General features: G+C 41.3%; 1 protein-coding gene across 1 annotated transcript in view; it reads left to right on the forward strand.

Annotated features, from left to right (window-relative positions):
* Positions 1 to 22,205, forward strand: part of LOC130037726 (ubiquitin-conjugating enzyme E2 E2) — a 363,445-nt gene that overhangs the window by 12,795 nt on the left and 328,445 nt on the right. Inside the window, exon 3 of the mRNA XM_056129644.1 lies at positions 15,977 to 16,027. Coding sequence (XP_055985619.1) covers positions 15,977 to 16,027 — 51 coding nt within the window. The remainder of the gene's footprint in view (positions 1 to 15,976; positions 16,028 to 22,205) is intronic.

Below are 22,205 nucleotides of genomic sequence, written 5' to 3' on the forward strand. Positions count from 1 at the left end.
GGTGATGCCCAGAACTAATCCTGCCTCTGCTGGCTTTATGTACAGATGGTGCTGGGGATGAAACTTGGGCTAAGCAAGAGCCTCAAGTCCTATACAAACGCTCTGCATCTTTTGAGCTCTTTTACAAGGATTTCCACTACAGTTTTTTAAAAAACAAACCAAAACAAAAAACAAGGTGGGAGAGAAGAGTAGAGTTGCTTTTATCAAACTGTCATTATTTACCAATGTGGTCTACTTATGAGCAGCAAAGGCTGAGCAATAAGCCAGGCTTAACCCAAGCCTGGCCTACAGTAGGAAAAATACCAATTTAAAAGCCCTTTGCTACAATCAGGCCAAATCCTAATTTACAGATATCTGCCTAGGGTCTGAGAGGGCAATGGCTGAGCACACACTCTCTATACAAGTCTGGGTTCTCTCCAAGGCACCACACAAGAAGCAGACTCCCTACTCCCACCTCCCTGGCAAAAAGAGAGCTCAAAGGAGTCCCCAAGCACCAGATGTGGCACCCAAACCAAACAAAACAAAAATTACAACTGCCTAGCTTTTCAAGAGTAAAAGTAAAGTGACCCTTAATCACTTTATTATTATTATTATTATTGTTATTATTAGCTTTTTGGGTCACACCCAGCAATGCACAGGGGTCACGCCTGGCTCATGCAGTCAGGAATAACTCCTGGCAGTGCTCGGGGGACCATATGGGATGCTGGGAATCGACCCGAGGTTGGCCGGGTGCAAGGCAAACACCCTACCCACTGTGCTATTGCTCCAGACCCCCTTAATCACTTTAGTGGTCTCTTTCTCTCAGCTTACTGCCCACTATAAAATTTAAATAACAGTAAGATTTCTATCATCATTATTTCCAGTGTCTTGGCATTCTTCTTAGGTGTGACTGTCTGACTCCCCAATAATCCGTCATCAACATTCCCCAAGGCACTTACTTGCACATTCTGCCCCACCACAGAAATTAAACATACCATAGGCTTCATAAGAATCTTGAACCTCCCCATGTCCATAGTCATAATATTCTGAGTCCCCCTGGCTCTGGCTGTTATTTGTTACAGCCAGAGCCAGGGGAGCAGATAGATACTGGCAAAGTCCGATGCATGTTACAAGGAAGCATTAAGACCTTAAGCAATAGTCTAATAGTCTCACCCTTGCTACTATGGGTTCCTGAGCCTCTCAAATGTGGCTGCAGAGTAGGGGCTGACAACTTGCAAGTAACCCTCTAATACAGGCAGCTTGAATTCCATTTTAGTTGGTGGCCGGTAATTATGCATCTTACTGAGAACTAAATAAGCTATGTCTGTGTCATTCTTGGAAGAGAACCTCCTCTCTGCATCTGCGTTTGGGTTATAGAAATCATCTATTCTGTCATACCTGGAGCCATCTTTGGGTTAGTTTACCTCCAGTAAGAGCCCAGAGCACTTAAACTTAATGATACCTTTAGATTTGAGACTCACTCATACTGTATTACCCTGTGGCTACTGGTGAGACTACAGCTTAACTGAAGTCCAAACCTGCAACTTTAGATCATTTTCCTCTGATCGTGAGTAGACTAGAGTAGACAAATAACAGATAATCTGAAGTGATTTGGAAAGCATGGACTACAGAATTGGTTCAAAAATTTCCAGACTATTTGACTCACTGCTCCCATTCAGGGGGAAAAAATCACTCAGTGTCCTTTTGGAAATCTGTCTTATTTAAGTGGTCAAACAGAAAGTTCCTGTCAGTTGCACTTGAAGCTATACCTATCTGCCTGGATCTTCTCAACATTTCCCAGGGGATGTTATGTCTACTTTGGGAAAAACTGTGTTTGAGGGGCTGGGCGATGGTTCAGTGGCTGACATAACTGCCTTGTAAGCTTGAGGCTGTAATTTTGATTTCTGGTATCAGTTTATGTACTAAGACCAATCTTTACAGCTCTGCTATCCATGATGCCTGAATCTTAGATGATTTCTGAGCTCAGTTCATCCAGATTGTGCAAACACTATAACTAGACAGGGCATCTTGACTAGCACTGCAACCAAAATGATGTGGAAGCACTGTGCCTGGGATTGTGACCCCTGATAAACATGACTGGAATATGCATGCACCACAACTAAAGAAGGGCAACCACTCTAAAGCATCATGACCAAGTGTGTCACTGTCACTGTCCTCCCATTGTTCATCTATTTTCTCGAGCAGGCCCAGTAACGTCTCCATTGTGTGACTTTGTTGTTACTGTGTTTATCGAATACATCATGGGTAACTTGCCAGGCTTTGTTGTGCAGGCAAGATACTCTTGGTAGCTTGCCGGGTTCTCCGAGAGGGGCGGAGGAATCGAACTCAGGTTGGCCATGTTGACTGCATGTAAGGCAAATGCCCTACCTTCTGTGCTATCGCTCCAGCCCGACCAAGTGTATAAGCACTTCTTTCTTAAGTGTGATCCTGGTGAGCCCCATAGCTAGATATGTATGGCATATTTATAATTGCAGAGAGAAGAGGTAAACAAGTTCAAATGTAATGAAGAAGAATAGTTACAACAAAATTAAATGAAATCAGATAAACAGTGGACAAACAACGAGAACAGGGAAACTATTGTGCTCAATCAAACCTTTTGTGAAATGTTATTTATGTTAAATGATTTTAAATACTCAAATTTTTATTTTCTATTTTTGGGCCACATCAAGTGGTACTCAAGACTTAATCCTGAGGGGGTTGGTACCAGCTCGTCCTTCACACCCTACCAAGGTCACAAGTTGCCCCCCCACTAGCGGTTCTCCAGCACGGCCATAACACCAGACACACAGAAACCAATCCCGTAATTATCTGGCTCTTGGCAGAAATCCTTCCAGGCTTACCTAGTAAAATATCAGAAATCCAAATTACGGTTCTCATAACAGCTATAGAAAACAAATTATTTCAAAATGCCTTTTCAGCAGTTCTGACTGTTGGGTATAAATTCTAAACAATAATGGTGCATCATTTGTCGAAATAATGAATGCAATCAAAATAGAGTTAAGTAGAAATCATCTGCTTCACAGGCATTGGGAGGGGTTGGAGGGGGTATATTGGGGTTCCTGGTGGTAAAAAATAAGTACTGGTGAAGGGAAAGGTGTTTTATCATTGTATGACTGAGACTTCAAGGGTTACGTACAACAGGAAGAAATCACTCTTAAATGTATACACACTTAATGAAGGAACAGCTAGATACTTAAAACAACTGCTAACAGATTTTAAGGAGGACATGTCAAGAAACACAATAGTAGTTGGAGACTTCAACATTGCCTTATCACCTCTGGATAGATCAACAAGAGATGATATGATACTTACCTAGAGAACCCTAAAACCTCTACCAAGAAACTCCTAGAAATGATAGACTTGTATAGTAAAGTTGCAGGCTATAAAATCAATACCCCAAAAGTCCATGGCTTTCCTATACACAAATAGTGAGAGAGAAAAAATTCAATGCGATCCCTACTAGGATACCCATGATATTCTTCAAAGAAATGGACCAAACACTCCTGAAATTTATATGGAACAATAAGACCTCTCAAATAAGACCTCCCTTTCTTGGGAAAAAGAAAATGGGAGGAATTAACCTCCTGAACCTCAAATTCTCTACAAAGCAATGGTACTGGAACAAAGGCAGAGCTGCAGACCTATGGGACAGGGTTGAATATACTGACATCTGCCCTCAAACATATGATCATCTAATCTTTGATAAAGGGGCAAGAAATGCGAAGTGGAGTAAGGAAAGCCTTTTTAACAAATGGTGCTGGTAAAACTGGACGACTACATGCAAAAAACTGGGCTTAGATCTCTGCCTAACACCATGTACAAAAGTAAGATCAAAATGGATCAAAGACCTCAACATCAGACCAGAATCCATAAGGTACATTGAAGACAAAGTTGGCAAAACCCTCCATGACATTGACGCTAGTGGTATCTTCAAAGATGTCACGCCACTGGCCAAGCAAGTGAAAACAGAGATAGACAAATGGGACTATCTTAAACTAAGAAGCTTCTGCACCTCTAAAGAAACAGTGACCAAAATACAAAGACAGTCTACAGAATGGGAAAGAATATTCTCCAAATACACATCTAACAAGGGGTTGATATCAAGGATATACAAAGTACTGGTTGAACTCCACAAGAAGAAAACATTCAACCCCATCAAAAAGTGGGGCAATGAAATGAACACAGACTTTCTCAAAGAAGAAATCTGAATGGCTAAAAGGCACATGAGAAAATGCTCTACATCATTAATCATCAGGGAGATGCAGATCAAAACAACAATGAGATATCATTTCACACCACAGAGACTGGCCCACATTCAAAAGAACAAAAGCAACCTGTGTTGGCGCAGATGTGGCGAGAAAGGGACCCTCCACTGCTGGTGGGAATGCCGACTGGTTCAACCCTTTTGGAAAACTGTATGAACGACTCTCAAAAAATTAGAAATTGAACTCCCATTTGACCCAGCAATACCACTCCTGGGAATATACTCCGGAGAGGCCATAAAGTATAGTCGAAGTGACATCTGCACTTGTTTGTTCATTGCAGCACTGTTTACAGTAGCTAGTATATGGAAAAAGCCCGAGTGCCCGAGAACAGATGACTGGTTAAAGAAACTTTGGTACATCTACACAATGGAGTACTATGTAGCAGTTAGAAAAAATGAAGTCATGAAATTTACATACAAGTGGTACTATGTGGAAAATATTATGCTAAGCGAAATGAGTCAGAAAGACAGGGACAGACATAGAAAGGTTGCATTCATCTGGGTAACATAAAGTAACAAAATAAGAGACTAACACCCAAGAACAGCTGTGATAAATACCAGGTTGTTCACTCCATGGCTTAGAGGCCAGCCGCACACTCTAGGGGTAAAGGCAGCTCAGATAGAAAAGGGAGCACCAAATAAAGGGTGGTGGGAAGATCTGCCCGGGATGGGAGATGCCTGCTGAAAGTAATCTATGGACCTAACATGATGGCCACCCAATGTCTCTTCTGCAGACCACAGCACCCAAAAGGAGAGATAGAACAAAAGGGAGTGCCCTGCCAAAGAGGCAGGGTGGGATGGGGGATGGGGGGGTGGGAGGGATACTGGGATTGGTGGGGGTGGAGAATGGGCACCGGTGGTGGGATGGGTCATTGCATAACTGAAACCCAAGCACAACAACTTTTAAGTCTACAACTGTGCCTCATGGTGTTTCATTAATAAAAAAAAAAATAAAAAAAAATTAGTTGAGGGGTTTAATGATAAGCATGTAGAACAGTTGAGTTGAAGAGTTATAAAGTATAGAGAAAGAATTATTTTGTGAAAGAACACAATTTATTATTATTGTACATGTTGATAATGAGTGGTTATTCTTTTGCAAAAGACTTATGAATAAATTGCTGGGGGGAAACAATTTTAATTTTAAAGTGATTTTCTTAAGGAAGCTTACCAAATATTTATTGCTAATTTTAAAAAAATTAATATTGAGTGACTATGAGATATACAGTTACAAAGCTGTTCATGATAGGGGTTCAGTCATATAATGATCCAATACCCATCCTTTCACCAATGTCTTATTTCCCACCACCACTGACCCCAGTTTTACTCCCGCCAACCCCTGCCCACAGCTCCCAGCCTGCCTCTATGCAGATTTCTCTCTCTCTCTCTCTCTCTCTCTCTCACTCCCTCTCTTTCAAAAATTGAAAACTGTGTAAACTGTGATGATGATGAGGGTTTTTAGAAGGAGATGTGAGAAAGATTTAGAAACCCTATTTTAATAGTGCTTGAGGCACCACTTGAGCGTCCGGAAAGCAGCCTGGAGCGTGGTGGTGATTGGGCAGTGGAGGTCAGCTGCCCAAGAATGAAGTCCCATAGAACCCAGATAATGCGGAACTTTGTGACCTTGAACTCTGGACTCAGGGGGACCACAACAGAGATCCTCTGTCTGCTTCACCCAACCTCTGGTGACTCAGGGATCACACCCATAAGCCATACCCTGCAGGCACCAGATAATCTCATAAGCCACCCTCCAGAACTCATGGATGCTCTTCCCAGATGGAAGTATAAAAGGAGGCTTCCAGAAACATGCCACCTTACCCCGTGCCAGGCTATGGGGCAGGTGAGAGCCCTCCACACTCCAAGGGACCCAGCCCCAGCAGCCAACCTCCACTGCCCAACCACCACTACGCTGCAGGCCGCTTTCCGGACTGCGCAGCAACATTATTAGACACTTCCTACTCATTTATGCTTCTCTGAGAGCCCGGCAAGCTACCAAGAGTTTCCTGCCTGCACGGGCAGAGCCTGGCAAGCTCCCCGTGGCATATTCAATATGCCAAATACAGCAACTACAATAGATCTCATTCACTTGACCCTGAAAGAGCCTCCAATCGTTGGAAAAAGATGAATAAGAAGAGGCTGCTAAAAATCTCTGGGCTGGGAGGAATAGAGACTTTACTGGCACCTACTCAAGTAATTTGATGACCAACTGGATGACAGTGATACAGTGATACAGTGATTTGAATAGTGAAGAACTTCTAAAATGGAAATAGTATTGAACATCCAAATATGAGTCAAAGATTCCCTAACAAAAATCTGTCCAAACACACATGTCACAAAATATTCTCTTCAATTTAAAGGACAGGATACAAGCATCTAGGGAAAAATAAAGTACCTATAAGGAAGGACCTCTCTTAACCCTCTGTGAACTTTTCTATAGAAATCATACAAGAGACATAAGAAAGTAGCATGAGATATTGAAAGTTCTAAGGATAAGGACTGTCAATCAAGTATATTACACCTAGTCAGATTGTCTATCAGAGTAGAAGAAACAGTAGAGTTTTATAGGTAAAAATGAAAACAATCACTGCCAAACCATCCTTGCAAGAAATATTACTTAAAAACGTTGGTGCATATATAAGTAAAAAACCTAATCATAGATCACTTAAAAACAAAAAGCACTCTCATGTAGACACTGAAATTATAGAGTGCATTGTGGTGAGGAGGGAAGAAGAAGATTTTGTTCTATTAAAATGAATGTAAGATCCTTTGCATAAAGGTCACAAATACAGAATTTTACATATAAACATAAGGACAACCTTAAAACAGAATTTGTGGGGGAAAAAAACCATAGACATGGAGAAGGAAGTCAAATAATACAAAGGGATGATGTTGAAATATAAGAGAAGAAAATGTGTGCAAAGAAAAATGACAATAAAATACAAATAAAATGGCATTTGATACTTAGATATTCAGTAACCTTAAATATTAATGATATTAATTAAAAAGATATCTAGGAATGGGAATATTCTTTAAATGGCTAGAGTGCTTTGAACTTTGTGGAAACCCAAGTTTTGATTCATGGCATGGCATGATCTTCTGAGTACAACTGGATGTCACTCAAAAATCAGCAGAATTTAAAATGATATAATGGTGGAAAAGAATCGAAAACCAAAGTCCATCCATCTACAGCAAACAGCTTTCAAGGTAAATACACACTCAAAGTTAAGAGTTGAAAAGAAATCTTCAAGGAAGTGGTTACTTAAAAGAAAAAAAAAAGCAGATATAACTATATGTGAATTTCAGATTCTGAGCAAAAATGGTAATAAGAGATAGAGATGGACATTATATAAGAATTAAAAACCTTAATACGATTAGATTTTTTACTTATATATGCACCAAACGAAGACCTTCTAGTTGAAAAAATGATAATATCATACAGTAATTGTAGGGGATTTTATTATCCAACTTGGAACTATGGATGAATCAACTAAACAAAGTAAATATGAAAAAAGCAGGCTTAAAGTATTTATACAACTTATTTTATTCAATGCTACTGTAAGCAAGGTGCCCATACTATGACAAATTTAAAAATGTAACACATTGGAGTTATGTTGGTGGCTGGGAGGGAGTCTGGGGTATTTGTTGGATTATTGGGCATATTAGGGTAGTGGGGTTTGAGGCAGGACCATTGTATGCCTGAAAACACATTGTAAACAACTACGTAAGTCACAGTGTCTAAATTAAAAATATTTTTAATTACAAAAAAATGAACTTAAAAATGTGTTTAATATGACATTTCACCTCTAAACAGCAGAAGTTAATATTTTCATGCACATGTGGAATATTTTCAAGAGTAGGACATATGCTTGGATACTAAAAAATGTCAATAAACTTATAAAGGGTGAAATCATGCCAAGCATTTTTTTGAATCACTGTGCTATAAAATTAGAACTCAGCCACAAAGGAAAATAGGAAAAACCTCAAACATGTGGAGACTAATCACTACCTTTCAGCAACTACAGCAACTACAAGGCTATTGAATAAATTAAAGCAAAAGTAAAGTAACTGGAGATAAATGAAGGTAAAGACACGTTATGTGGAATGCATCATAAGGGGTACAGAATGAAAGTCATAGCAATACATATCTTTAGTTTTAAAAACAAAAAACAAGAAAAACTTCGATATCCTTACAGCTAAAGGATATAGCTAGAATAACAAAATAAGAAAGTAAGATTGAAATAATAAAATTCAAAAGGGGGCGTTTTGGTCCGTCCTTCACGCCCTAACGAGGTCACCAGTTGCCCCCCGCGAGCGGCTCTCCAGCACGGCCACGGCCCCAGAAGCACAAGGACTTAATGCAGAACCCAGCAGCTTGGAGCAGAAAAGTGAAAGGACTATGCGTTAATCCAGGCCATCATGTCTGCCCGGAGGGGAAAGGGTGTTGGTCTCTTCCACCCTCCTCCCTCTGGAAAGAAAGATGGCAGCCACATGGGAGCCTTGTGGACAGCAGGTATGAGCCGGGGGTGTGGGGGCAACTAAAACCTCATGGGAAGGGGGGGCGTTCCGGTCCGTCCTTCACGCCCTACCGAGGTCACCAGTTGCCCCCCACTAGCGGCTCTCCAGCACGGCCATGGCCCCAGAAGCACAAGGACTTAATGCAGAACCCGGAAGCTTGGAGCAGAAAAGTGAACGGACCATGCGTTAATCCAGGCCATCAAGTCTGCTGGAGGAGAAAGGGTGTTGCCCCATTCGCCCTCTCTTCTCTGGAAAGAAGGATGGCGGCTGCATGGGAGCCTTGTGGACAGCAGGTATGAGCCGGGGGAGTGGGGGCGACTAAAACCTCATGGGAAGGGGGGCGTTCCGGTCCGTCCTTCACGCCCTACTGAGGTCACCAGTTGCCCCCCGCGAGCGGCTCTCCAGCACGGCCGCGGCCCCAGAAGCACAAGGACTTAATGCAGAACCCGACAGCTTGGAGCAGAAAAATGAAAGGACTATGCGTTAATCCAGGCCATCAGGTCTGTCCGGAGGGGAAAGGGTGTTGCCCCAGTCGCCTTCTCCTCTCTGGAAAGAAAGATGGTGGCCGCATGGGAGCCTTGTGGACAGCAGGTATGAGCCGGGGATGTGGGGGCGACTAAAACCTCATGGGAAGGGGGGCGTTCCAGTCCGTCCTTCACGCCCTACCGAGGTCACCAGTTGCCCCCCACGAGCGGCTCTCCAGCATGGCCACGGCCCCAGAAGCACAAGGACTTAATGCAGAACCCGGCAGCTTGGAGCAGAAAAGTGAAAGGACTATGCGTTAATCCAGGCCATCAGGTCTGTCCGGAGGGGAAAGGGTGTTGCCCCAGTCGCCTTCTCCTCTCTGGAAAGAAAGATGGCGGCCGCATGGGAGCCTTGTGGACAGCAGGTATGAGCCGGGGGACTGGGGGCAACTAAAACCTCATGGGAAGGGGGGCGTTTCGGTCCGCCCTTCACGCCCTACCGAGGCCACCAGTTGCCCCCCACTAGCGGCTCTCCAGCACGGCTACGACTCCAGAGCACAGAAACCAATTTCTTAACTATCTGACTTTCAGTAGAAATACTTCCGGGGTCAATAAGTAAAATAGCAGAAATCCAAAACCAACATATAATTCTTGAACCCAGCTGTAGAAAGCAAATCACTTCACAATGCTTTGTCAGCATGTCTGATTCGGGGGGGTGGGGGTAAACTCTAAATAATAGTGGTGAATCTTTTATTGAAACAATCTAATCAAAGCAGATAGTGTTAACTAGAATTCATCTGCCCCACAGGGACTGGGAGGGGTGGGGGGTGGGGTTTTATTGGGGTTCTTCATGGTAAAAAATAAGTTTTGGTAAAGGGAAATGTGCTTGATATTTGCATGACTGAGACATAAACCTGAAAGCTTTGTAACCTTTCCCATGGTGATTCAATAAATAAATAAATAAATTTTAAAAAAAATTTAAAAAAAAAGAAATAATAAAATTCAATATAGAAATAAATAGAAACCAAACATATCACTTATACACACATAAGATCAGTGAAACTAAGCTTGCTTTTGAAAAAGATAAAATAGTATACCTTTAATGAGGCCTATAGAGAAGTTAGAAAACTACTAAAATTAGAATTATAGCAGATAACACAGGAATACAGAAGAATAGAGATATACAATGTATGCCAACCAATTTGATAGCCTAGAAGAAAATCAGAACAGTTTTAGGTAAGTACAGTTTATCAAGACTGAGACAAAAATAAATACCTGAGTTGGTCAATTACAGGTGTGGGAACTGAATTAATAATAAAATCAGCAAAAAAAAAAATTCCTGGAAATATGGCTTTCACAGTGAACTTTATTAAACCTTTAAAGAAAACCTTAAGTCCATTCTTCTCAGTCACTTCCAAAAAATTGAAGGATTTTTTCCAAATACATTTTAAGAGGTCACATTATCCTGAGGCTGGAGCGATAGCACAGCGGGTAGGGCATTCGCCTTACACGCGGTCAACATGGCCGACCAGAGTTTGATTCCTCCGCCCCTCTTGGAGAGCCCGGCAAGCTACCGAGAGTATTCAATATGCCAGACACAGTAACAACAAAGTCTCCAATGGAGACGTTACTGGGCCCGCTCGAGCAAATCGACGATCAACGGGAGGGCCTTTACCTTTACCTTTACCTTTACATTATCCTGATACCAAAATCAGACAAGAACCTGAAACAAACAAAACAATGAAACAAATCACAGGCTAAAATTTCTAATGAACATGGCGGGGGGGGGGGGGGGGGATATACGTACATACACACACACACACACATATATATATGTATATATATATATATGGGGGGAGGAGCCACACAGGTTGTTTCTCAGGGCTTACTCCTCCCTTTGAACTCAGAGATCACTCCTGGGGTTGCTGGTGGGGTGGGGAGAGACCATATTTGGTGCTGGGGATTGAACCCGGGTAGGCTGTATGCAAGAGTAGTGCCTTAGCTGCTGTCCTCTCTCTGTAGCCCAAAACAGAACAATTTTAACAGAACATTAGCAAGTTGAATTCATTAATATATTAGAAATATTATATCATGACTAAATGGGGTTTATTCTAGACACATACAAATGGTTCAATGCACACAAATCAGACTAGTATGTAGGAAAACCAAGCACCCTTCTCATAACCGTCTTAAACATCTATTTGTATCCAAAAATACATAGGAAAATTTCTGTGGTAGTCTCCTTTTTTGTGTGGGGGATGGTAGACTGGTGGTATTGTGTGGTGGTGCTTAGAACTTGCTCTAGGCTCAAATTAGGGACCACTTTATTTATTTATTTATTTTATTTATTTATTTATTTATTTATTGAATCACTGTGGGAAAGGTTACAAAGCTTTCAGGTTTATGTCTCAGTCATGCAAATATCAAACACATTTCCCTTTACCAATACTTATTTTTTACCCTCAAGAACCCCAATAAAACCCCACCCCCCACCCCTCCCCGTCCCTGTGAGGCAGATGAATTCTAGTTAACACTCTATCTGCTTTGATTAGATTCATTGTTTCAATAAGATTCACCACTATTATTTAGAGTTTACCCCCCCCCCCCCCAAATCAGACATGCTGTAAAAGCATTGTGAAGTGATTTGCTTTCTACAGCTGGGTTCAAGAATTAAATGTTGGTTTTGGATTTCTGCTATTTTACCTATTGATCCTGAAAGTATTTCTACTGAAAGTCAGATAGTTAAGAAATTGGTTTCTGTGTTCTGGAGTCGTGGCCGTGCTGGAGAGCCGCTCGCGGGGGGGCAAACGGTGGCCTCGGTAGGGGCGTGAACGGCGGAGCGAAATGCCCCCCTTCCCATGAGGTTTTAGTCGCCCCCACACTCCCGGCTCATACCTGCTGTCCACAAGGCTCCCATGTGGCCGCCATCTTTCTTTCCAGAGAGGAGAGGGCGAATGGGGCAACACCCTTTCCCCTCCGGCAGACTTGATGGGCTGGATCAACGCATAGTCCGTTCACTTTTCTGCTCCAGGCTGCTGGGTTCTGCATTAAGTCCTTGTGCTTCTGGGGCCATGGCCGTGCTGGAGAGCCGCTCGCGGGGGGCGACTGGTGACCTCGGTAGGGCGTGAAGGACGGACCGGAACGCTCCCCTTCCCATGAGGTTTTAGTCGCCCCCATTCCCCCGGCTCATACCTGCTGTCCACAAGGCTCCCATGTGGCCGCCATCTTTCTTTCCAGAGAGGAGAGGGCGAATGGGGCAACACCCTTTCCCCTCCGGCAGACTTGATGGGCTGGATCAACGCATAGTCCTTTCACTTTTCTGCTCCAAGCTGCTGGGTTCTGCATTAGGTCATTGTGCTTCTGGGGCTGTGGCCGTGCTGGAGAGCCGCTCGGGGGGGCAACTGGTGGCCTCGGTAGGGCGTGAAGGGCGGACCGAAACGCCCCCACTTCCCATGAGGTTTTAGTCGCCCCCACACTCCCGGCTCATACCTGCTGTCCACAAGGCTCCCATGTGGCCGCCATCTTTCTTTCCAGAGGGAGGAGGGCGGAAGGGAGCAAAACCCTTTCCACTCTTGGCAGAAATGATTGCCTGGATTAACGCATAGTCCTTTCACTTTTCTGCTCCAAGCTGCTGGGTTCTGCATTAAGCCCTTGTGCTTCTGGGGCTGTGGCCGTGCTGGAGAGCCGCTCGTGGGGGGCAACTGGTGGCCTCGGTAGGGCGTGAAGGACGGACCGGAACGCCCCCCTTCCCATGAGGTTTTAGTCGCCCCCACACTCCCGGCTCATACCTGTTGTCCACAAGGCTCCCATGTGGCCGCCATCCTTCTTTCCAGAGAGGAGAGGGCGAATGGGGCAACACCCTTTCTTAGGGACCACTTTAAACTGAACTCAGAGGACCATATGCAGTATGTATAAGAGAAGGACCTTTGTCCCAGTCCTTTAGTCCACTCTTTTAAAAAGTTGAGTCACTGTGAGATACATGGTTACAAAGTTTTCATGATCAGGTTTCAGTCCTACAATTTTCCACTACCCATCCATCCACCAGTGTTTGTTTTTTACCACCAGTGTTCCCAGCTTCCCTCCTCCCCCCCCCCCCCCCAGCCTGTCTCTATGGCAGGTAATCTCTCTCTGTCTTTGTCTCTGTCTCTCTTTATCCCCCCCCCAACCCCCCTCCCATTTTGGGCATTATGGTTGCAATACAGATACTAAGAGGTTATCATGTTTGTTCCTTTACCTGCTTTCAGCATGCAGTTCTTATCCAGAGTGGTCATTTCCAACTAACTTGCCATAGTTGGTCCCTTCTCTATCCCAACTGCCTTTTCCCGCAGCTCTTGAAGCAGGCTTCCAGGAGTGGACCAATCCTCCTGGTCCCTGTTTCTACTGTCTTTGGGTATTAGTTTCATACTATGTTTTTTAAAAAAATATCCCACAAGTGAGTGTAATCTTTCTATGTCTGCCTCTCTCCTGATTCTTTTTATTCAGCATGATACTGTCTCAGCTGCTGCCACATGGCCTGGAGTCTTAGTTCTTGAACCTCTATAGCTGGGTTTTGCTTCTGGAAGCTTGTAGTCACTGGGGCCTCTTTCATTTCCTGAAGTAGTGTTTTGTAGGTCTTTTTGTATAGGCTTTACCTCTTTAGTTAAGCTGAATCCGAGATACGTGATTTTCTGAGGAATGATTGTGAATGGGATTGGTTTTTAATATCTCATTCTTTCATTATATATATGTGTGTGTGTATATATATATATTCATTGTATATAGAAAAGCAATGGACGTTTGGGTATTGATTTTGTAACCTCCCACTTATACAAATTTATTGTTTCTAGGAACTTTTTGGTAGATTCTTTGGGGTAAGTAAAGTATTCTTTAGGATAAGTATAGTATCCTACCATCTGCAAATAGTGACACATTGACTTCTTCCTTTCCTATCTGGATGCCCTTGATATCTTTTTCTTGCCTAACTGCTGTGGCAAGTAGTTCCAGTACTATATTGAATAGGAGAGGCAAGAGTGGGCAACCTTGTCTTGTGCCTGATCTGATCTTAGGGTGAAAGCCTTTAGATTTTGGCTCCAAGAATAATGCTTGCTGTGAGCTTGTGGTAGATGGCTCTGATCATATTGAGGAAAGTTTCTACAACTCCATTTTGATGAGTTTTTATCATGGAGTAATAGCACCGTGGGTAGGGCGTTTGCCTTGCATGTGGCTGACCTGGTTGACCTGAGTTCGATTCTTCCGTCCCTCTTGGAATGCCTGGCAAACTACCGAGAGTATCTCGCCCACATGGCAAAGCCTGGTAAGCTGTCCGTGATGTATTCGATATGCCAAACACAGTAACAAGTGTCACAATGGAGACGTTACTGAACCCGCTCGAGTAAATCAATGAAAAATGGGAGGACAGTGCTACAGTGCAGTGCTTTATCATGAATGGGTGCTGGATCTTGTCAATTGCTTTCTCTGCATCTATTGATATAATCATATGGCTTTTTACCTTTTATTGATATGGTGCATTATGTTGATTGACTTGTGAATGTTAAAACATCCTTGCATCGCCAGAATAAATCCTACTTGGTCGTGGTGTATAATCTTTTTTGATGAGTTGTTGAATTCTATTTGCTGGTATTTTGTTGAGGGTCTTTGCATCTGTGTTCTTCAGTAATATCAGTCTGTAATATCGTTTTGGGATATTATAACTCCCAGGTCGTGCTCAGGATCCAGATTGGCTGTTTGTTCAAAGCTAGAGCCCAAGTGTGATGCTGAGCTGGTTGGGCTGTGTTTTGCTGGTTACCTCCAGGATCACAACCTGTGATTCTTGGAGGACAGCTAGGTGATGCTGGCACTGAAGCCTGATGTGGGAGCTCTAACTACAGTGCTCTCTCTAGACCCTTTGGTTTGGGTTTAATCAAAGTCAGAGCATTGTTTCCACAGGCTGCATGCAATGTGATAATACTTAGTGTTACCTTTGTAAGTGAATCCTTAAAATCCTGGTAGATGTTGCCACTTTTTTATTGCATAATGATTTATATAGTTACTGGCATCCCAAATAAAATACTTAGGAATGGGAAATATTAGTGTTCAAGTTACTGAAGATATTTTAACATAACTTTCTTCTTATTTTTGGTATGAAACTATGTAAACACCTTAATTTAAAGAGTTATTCACAATACAGTTGTTTAGGCATTTAGTGTTCTAACTCCAGTCCCATCACCAGTGTGTTCTTCTACACCAATGTTCCCAGTTTCCTATCCATCCCCTAAGGCTGCTGCTTTAGCAGGCATAAACTAATTTTCTTTATATTGCTTGTTACCAAATATATCTCATAATGGTGTTACTAAAGTCATTGTAAGGATTTACTGAGGATTTACTGAATTCTTAGGTTCTAGTTGAGCATTCTCTGTTATTGTTTTCACTCACTGAGCTTAGTGGGCTTCTATACAATTTTCCCATCTTAATTTTTTTGTGCTTCTACTGGGCTGTCATCTCTGTGAAATTTGGAAGTGTTTCTTGGCTGCATATTCAGTCGTGTGCTTTGGAGCTTTGGAGCTGGGTTGATTAGCTGCTGACATCTCTGAGATCAGTCAGGAGGCTGGGCTGTTTCTCTGGTGGTGGTGGGAGCCAGATGTGGATGGGTGGAATGCTGGGACTTTGGCAAGGCAGGGATTCTGTCTGCCCCCATCCCGCGAGGGCTTTAGAGATCTGGGCCTGGCTAACATAATTTTCTTTGTCTTTTATTTCAAAGAATTCAGAAGGAACTTGCAGAAATTACCTTGGACCCACCTCCCAACTGTAGGTAAGTACTTAATGGATTTTTATTTACTTGTATCTTTTGAAGAAGGTATATTTAAATTGTTGGTTGGAATTGCAGCTGTCATTTCAATCTGCTTAATTAGTAAAATCATCATTGTGATTGAGATTTAAATGTCTGAAAGTCAATGGTGCTGGTTGTATCTGAGCTGAAGTAGCAAATTTAGCAAGTATGATTTTGGTGGTAGAAAGGAGTTGCTAGAAATAGAGTAATACAGTAACAGTAAAGGTAAAGGTAAAGGCCCTCCTGTTGATCATCGATTTGCTCGAGCGGGCCCAGTAACGTCTCCATTGGAGACTTTGTTGTTACTGTGTCTGGCATATCGAATACTCTCAGTAGCTTGCCGGGCTCTCTGAGAGGGGCGGAGGAATCGAACTCGGGTTGGCCATGTTGGCCGCTTGTAAGGCGAACGCCCTACCCGCTGTGCTATAACAAAGTGCAGTGACGACTTAGTGGAAGAGATGTTGAGGTTTTGTATGGTTTCTTCATGATAAAATAGTACTGGATAAAATATTTTCTGTTGATAATTGTTCAGATATTGTTTGTGAAAATTGGTTTCTAAAAGTTCTAGAAGATTAAGCAGTCTTTCTTCATGTTTTGCATTATTTTTTAGAATCATTGACAAAGTAAGAATCGTTTATAGGGGACTGGAAGTTAGCTGTAAAGAGTGGAGCAAGCTTTATATGTTAGAGACCTGGGCTTGATCCCTGGCACTGCATGGTTCCCTTCCAGTTATTCCTTTCCTAATAACTAGTTGGGAGTAGCTACCTCCCACCTCAAAAAAAAAAAAAAAAGAGTGACTAGAAGCAATGATGTAATACATAAATGAACTGTCTACTTTATGACCACATACCCTCAATTTTCTGGCTTAAAGGAAGAAAAATTATTACCTCAAAAGGATTAATATGTTAATACACAAAGGAAGGAGAAAAAATAATTTCTTACCTTATACTTTATCTGGATTCTGGTGCAATAGTTGAAAAATGGTTGCTTGACTGTTAAAGAAATTTTTTTCTTCTGTTTTTGTGGTTCTGGGCTTTGAACTGAGTGTTTTATATGTGCAAAGACATGTGTTTTACTGCTTGAACTACATCTGCAGCCCAAGACATTTCTGTTTTGATAAGAGGTCAGTGTTAGATTTAGGCCAATGTGGGAATTCTTTTGGTTTAGACAAAGAGAGAAGGCAAATTTTTAGATGTTTCCGTGGCCAGAGAAATAGTATAGGAGTAAGGAGTTTGCCTTGCATGCAGCTGACCTGGGTTAGATCCCCTAAGCCAGGAGTAACCCCTCAGCATTGCCAGATGTGGCCCAAAAACAAAAAGAAAGAAAATGTTTCTTATGTTGATTTGTAGATAGAATTTGTTTATCTGATTTTATTTTATTTTTATGTGAAAGTTAAAATAGCTATGATGCCTACTGATGAAAAAAATTGCAGATGGCTATATTGATAGTTGCCCAGTTGATAATTGTGTATGAAAATTCTAAAGCTTATTCATTTTTATAGTGACTAATTTGACTGTATGTATGGTGGCTGAAACACGATTCTTTTGAAATTATGTGCAACTTGTGATAAAGTTTAAAGAATGTTTTGCTCAATAGAATGAATATTTGGTGAAACGTTTTAAAAGACTCACATTTAGCATTTATTTATATCAAAGGAATTTCAGATGGCAGATCTTTGCTTAGATTTTGGTATACAATTCATGTTAGTGGATTGATTTTTGGAAAAATTGCTATTGGAATTACACATATAATACCTTGTTTCTTAGTATTTGTGTGCATTTCAATGGTCCGAATATTTAAAAATGTAAACTGTATTTTACCACATACTAATTTTATAACTTTTTTTTACAAACTACTGATTTGATAAATATGCAGACTTGATTTATATAGTAATTTGCTTAAATTTCAACAACAAATTATTAGCAAATTACTTGTCTTACTAAGCTTGTTCAAAGCTTATTTCCATAAAGAGAAATTCACATATAATATTATAAGATGGTTAGACTACTTGCAATTTTGCTATCAGATATATTATTTTGTAACACAGTCTAATTTAGCTTTGACTTATTACAGATAATTTAACTTTGATTAAAGCAATATATTGTAAAGATGCAAAAATATTTGTGGTTGAGAGAAAAGGTTACCTAATGGTTATTTAAATACAAATAGCTACACCTGCCCTGTACTGCCTGGGCCATTAGCTTTTCTTCAGTCCTGTAGACCCGGAAAGCCCCCACTGCCAAATCCTTGAACCCATGATTCACCCTTATGAACCCCAGTGCTGATGCCTCTTATCATCAAGGGGCTCAGACATCCTCTCTCCCTCTTTGTGCCAGTAGCTCTTCCACAGTTCTGTGGATCTGATAACCCCCTGCTGCCATGCTGTTGAACCCAGGCGCTTATGAAACCCGGTGGTGATGAAACTCATCTCTTAAGTCATCTAGGTGCATCAAGGGGCTCTGGCCTCCTTCTGTCCCATTGCTTCCTGCTCTGCCAGTTCTTCATAGAATCAGGGAAGCCCGCCTCTGCTAGGCCCTCAAACCCAAAACTCTATTGCTTCAACTCCACTTACTCTTAGGGGCTTGTAGGTTCTGATATCTGTCCTTGAGTACCTCCATAGTAACTGTAGTATATAAATGGGAATATTTGATATTTATCTGTAAGACCACTGAAATAGTATCATAAGGGCACAGATATTTTTAGCACTGTAGCACTGTCCTCCTGTTGTTCATCGACTTGCTTGAGTGGGTCCAGTAACGTCTCCATTGTGAGACTTGCTGTTACTGTGTTTGGCATATCGAATACATCACGGGTAGCTTGCCAGGCTTTGCCATGCGGGCAAGATACTCTCGGTAGCTTGCCGGGCTTTCCGAGAGGGGCAGAGGAATCAAGCCCGGCTCAGCCAGGCTGGCCGCGTGCAAGGCAAATGCCCAACTGCTGTGCTATCGTGGCACCCGGATATTTTTAGAATAACAGATTATAAGTAATAGCCCCATACTGAAAAATAATAAATCAGGTCAGATCACAGATAATTTGGAATCTGAAACTCAAATCAGGGAGCACTCACAAGTGTTTAAGGACAATTGGGATAAAGGAATTTACCTGCTTTAACAAAAGGGATAGAAATCCCAGCCAATCACCAAGCTCAAATAAAGCCTCAGGCTTCATTGAAGTGAACTTCAAATCAATCTTGATACAATGGCAATGGAAATAAAGCAGTCATTGGAAGAAAAATTTAACAAGCTCAAGAATGAATTGATCTAGAGTATTAAATAATTCATATAAATGAAATTGAAAAGTTAAAGAAAGCAGTAGCATGCCACAACAGCAGAACTCAGCATGCAGAGAACACTATCAGCGATATTGAAGACAAAATGCTAGCCATCAATAATAATGAAGTGGCAAAAGAAGAGAAGTAAATGAGAAGAGAATGTAAAATTCTTGATAGGTAAAAGCAATAGGAATAAGCTTTTATTTATAGAGTGAAAAGGAGGAGAGAGAAAAAAAAGGATAGAATGACTAGTGGAAGAAATAATAACTGAGAACTTCCCCAGTCCATGGAGAGAGGCCTCTGTACAGATTCAAGTGGCCTAAAGTTCCAAACAAAATAGACTCAAACAGGGGCTGGAGCGATAGCACCGTGGGCGGGGTGTTTGCCTTGCACACTGCCGACCCAGATTCGATTCCCAGCATCCCATATGGTTCCCTGAGCACTGCCAGGAGTGATTCCGAGTGCAGAGCCAGGAGTAACCCCTGGGCATCACCAGGTGTGACCCAAAAAGAAAAAAGAAATAGACTCAAACAAAACAACATTAAGGTACATAGCAATTTCAAAATGGTAGAACCCAAAAGACAAAGATATACTGCTTAAAGCAGCCAGAGAGAAGAAAATCCTCAAATACAGGGGAAACAACATAAGAATCACAACATATCTTCTATGTAGTATCATACAAGCAAGAAAAGAGTGGAATGAAATATTCAAAGTACTGAATGAAAAGAACTTTCATCCTAGAGTGCATTACCATGTAAAATTGTCTTTTAGACTTGAGAGAGGGATGAAGAATCTTTTCAGCCAAACAAGATCTGGCAGCACTTGTGACAACTAAACCAATCTTGCAAAAATTACTGAATGACTGCCTATAATAGCAAACAAACATCTGCAAAAACAGCTTGATTCCACACCCATTCACAAAAATAGCAACACAGCCTTATATATCCATAATTTTTCTCAGTGTCAGTGGGCTAAGCTTTTCTACAAAAAGGCATAGAGTAGCTGAATGACTCAGGAAAGAAAATCCCACCTAATTGCTACCTACGGAAACACCTATACTCACAGAATAAATACAGTTTCAGGGTGACAGAAAGAAAACAGTCAAACAAGCTAATGGTAGATAAATGAAAGCTGGGATGACTTTTTTCAGACCAAATAGAATTCAGCATAAAGAAAGTAACTTAGAGACAGTATAGACATTACTTTGTTAATAGATCAAGAAGTACTGTGATAAATATTTATGTATCATATGAAGACTCAGCAAAGTTCATAAAGCTTTTGCTCACAAACATATTGATGTAAACAATAGTTGTGGGAAACTCCAACACTACAATTTTGCTACTAGACGGATCAGTCACAGGAATATCAGTAACAAAGACAAGAGCCCTAAACGAGAATCCAGAAAAACTGGGCTTATTGGGCATATTCAGGGCTCTCCATCTTCCAAAAGTTTGATACTCATTCTTTGTTCCTGCCTACAGAACATTATCCAAGTTAGATTATATACTAAGGCATAACTAAAAAATATACATAGATTTATAAACATAGAAATCATAAGAGTATCTTCTCAGACCTTGTTGCCATGAAAGTAGAAGTTAACCATTAAAAGAATATGGAGAGAACTTCCAACACTTAGAAGCAGAACAAAACACTGCTAAGCAACAACTGGATCAAAGAGGAAATCAAGGAAGAAATTAAAAGATTCTTGGAAACTAATGAGAATGAAGATAAAAGCTGTCCGAATCTGTGAGACATAGCAAAAGCTGTAGTAAGAGGAAAATTCAAGCAATGCAGGTTACATTAAGAAAGAAGAAAAGGCCCAAATCATACACCTAAACACACATCTTAAAAATCTGGAGAAGGAATATTTTGAGCCCAAAAAGTAATAGTAGGAAAATAATGGAAACTAGAGTAGAGATTGATATTAAAAACTGAGAAAGAGACCAGCAAAATACTTAACTGCTAATAAGCTTCAAGGAGGACATTGATAGCTATAGTAGCTGGAGAGACTGGAGCTATAGCACAGCGGGTAGGGCATTTTCCTTGCAAGCAGCTGACCTGAGTTCGATTCCCAGCATCCCATATGGTTTCCTGAGCACTGTCAGGAGTAATTCCTTAGTGTATGAGCCAGGAGTAACCCCTGTGTGCATGTCAGGTATGGCCCGAAAAAAAAGAAAAAAGTAGCTGAAGACTCAACACCATTTTATCAATGCCATTCTGTCACCTCTTTCATCAACCAGACTAAAACTCAGCAAGTAAATAATAGGCATTGAAGGGCAAAATGGAAGGGATGGGGCTAGTAGATATATATATAGCTTTTCATCTCCCAAAAGCCAAAAACACATTCTTCTCCTATGTACAGGGGACATTCTTCAAAATAGACCATATGCTAAGCCACAAAACATACCTCCTTAAAATAAAGAGGATAGAAATCATGTCAGATTTCTTTTCAGAACGTGATGCACTGAAGATAGAAATTACAGACTGAAATAGAGATTCAAATAAAACACTTTGGAATTAAACAACACAACCAGAGAGGAAATTAAAAATTATCGCTGAAAAAAATTATCGCTGGAAACAAATGAAAAATGAGGACACAGACTACCAGAACCTGTGAGAAACAGAAAAAGCAATGTCAAGAGGAAAATTTATAGCTCTGCAAGCATTCATCAGGAAGGAAGAAAGGGCCCACTTAAAAAACTTGACCTCACAGCTTAAGATCTTGGAAAGTGACCAACAAAAGGAACCCAAACCAGGCAGGAGGAAGAAAATGATAAAACTTAGAGCAGAAATGAGCAAACTGGAATACCAAAAAACAATCCAAAAGAGCAATGAAACTAATAGCTGGTCTTTAAAAAATAAACATGATTAACCAACAGTAGCAAGACT

This window comes from Sorex fumeus, unplaced genomic scaffold (assembly GCF_029834395.1).
Source record: "Sorex fumeus unplaced genomic scaffold, SorFum_2.1 ptg000072l, whole genome shotgun sequence".
Lineage (NCBI taxonomy): Eukaryota > Metazoa > Chordata > Mammalia > Eulipotyphla > Soricidae > Sorex > Sorex fumeus.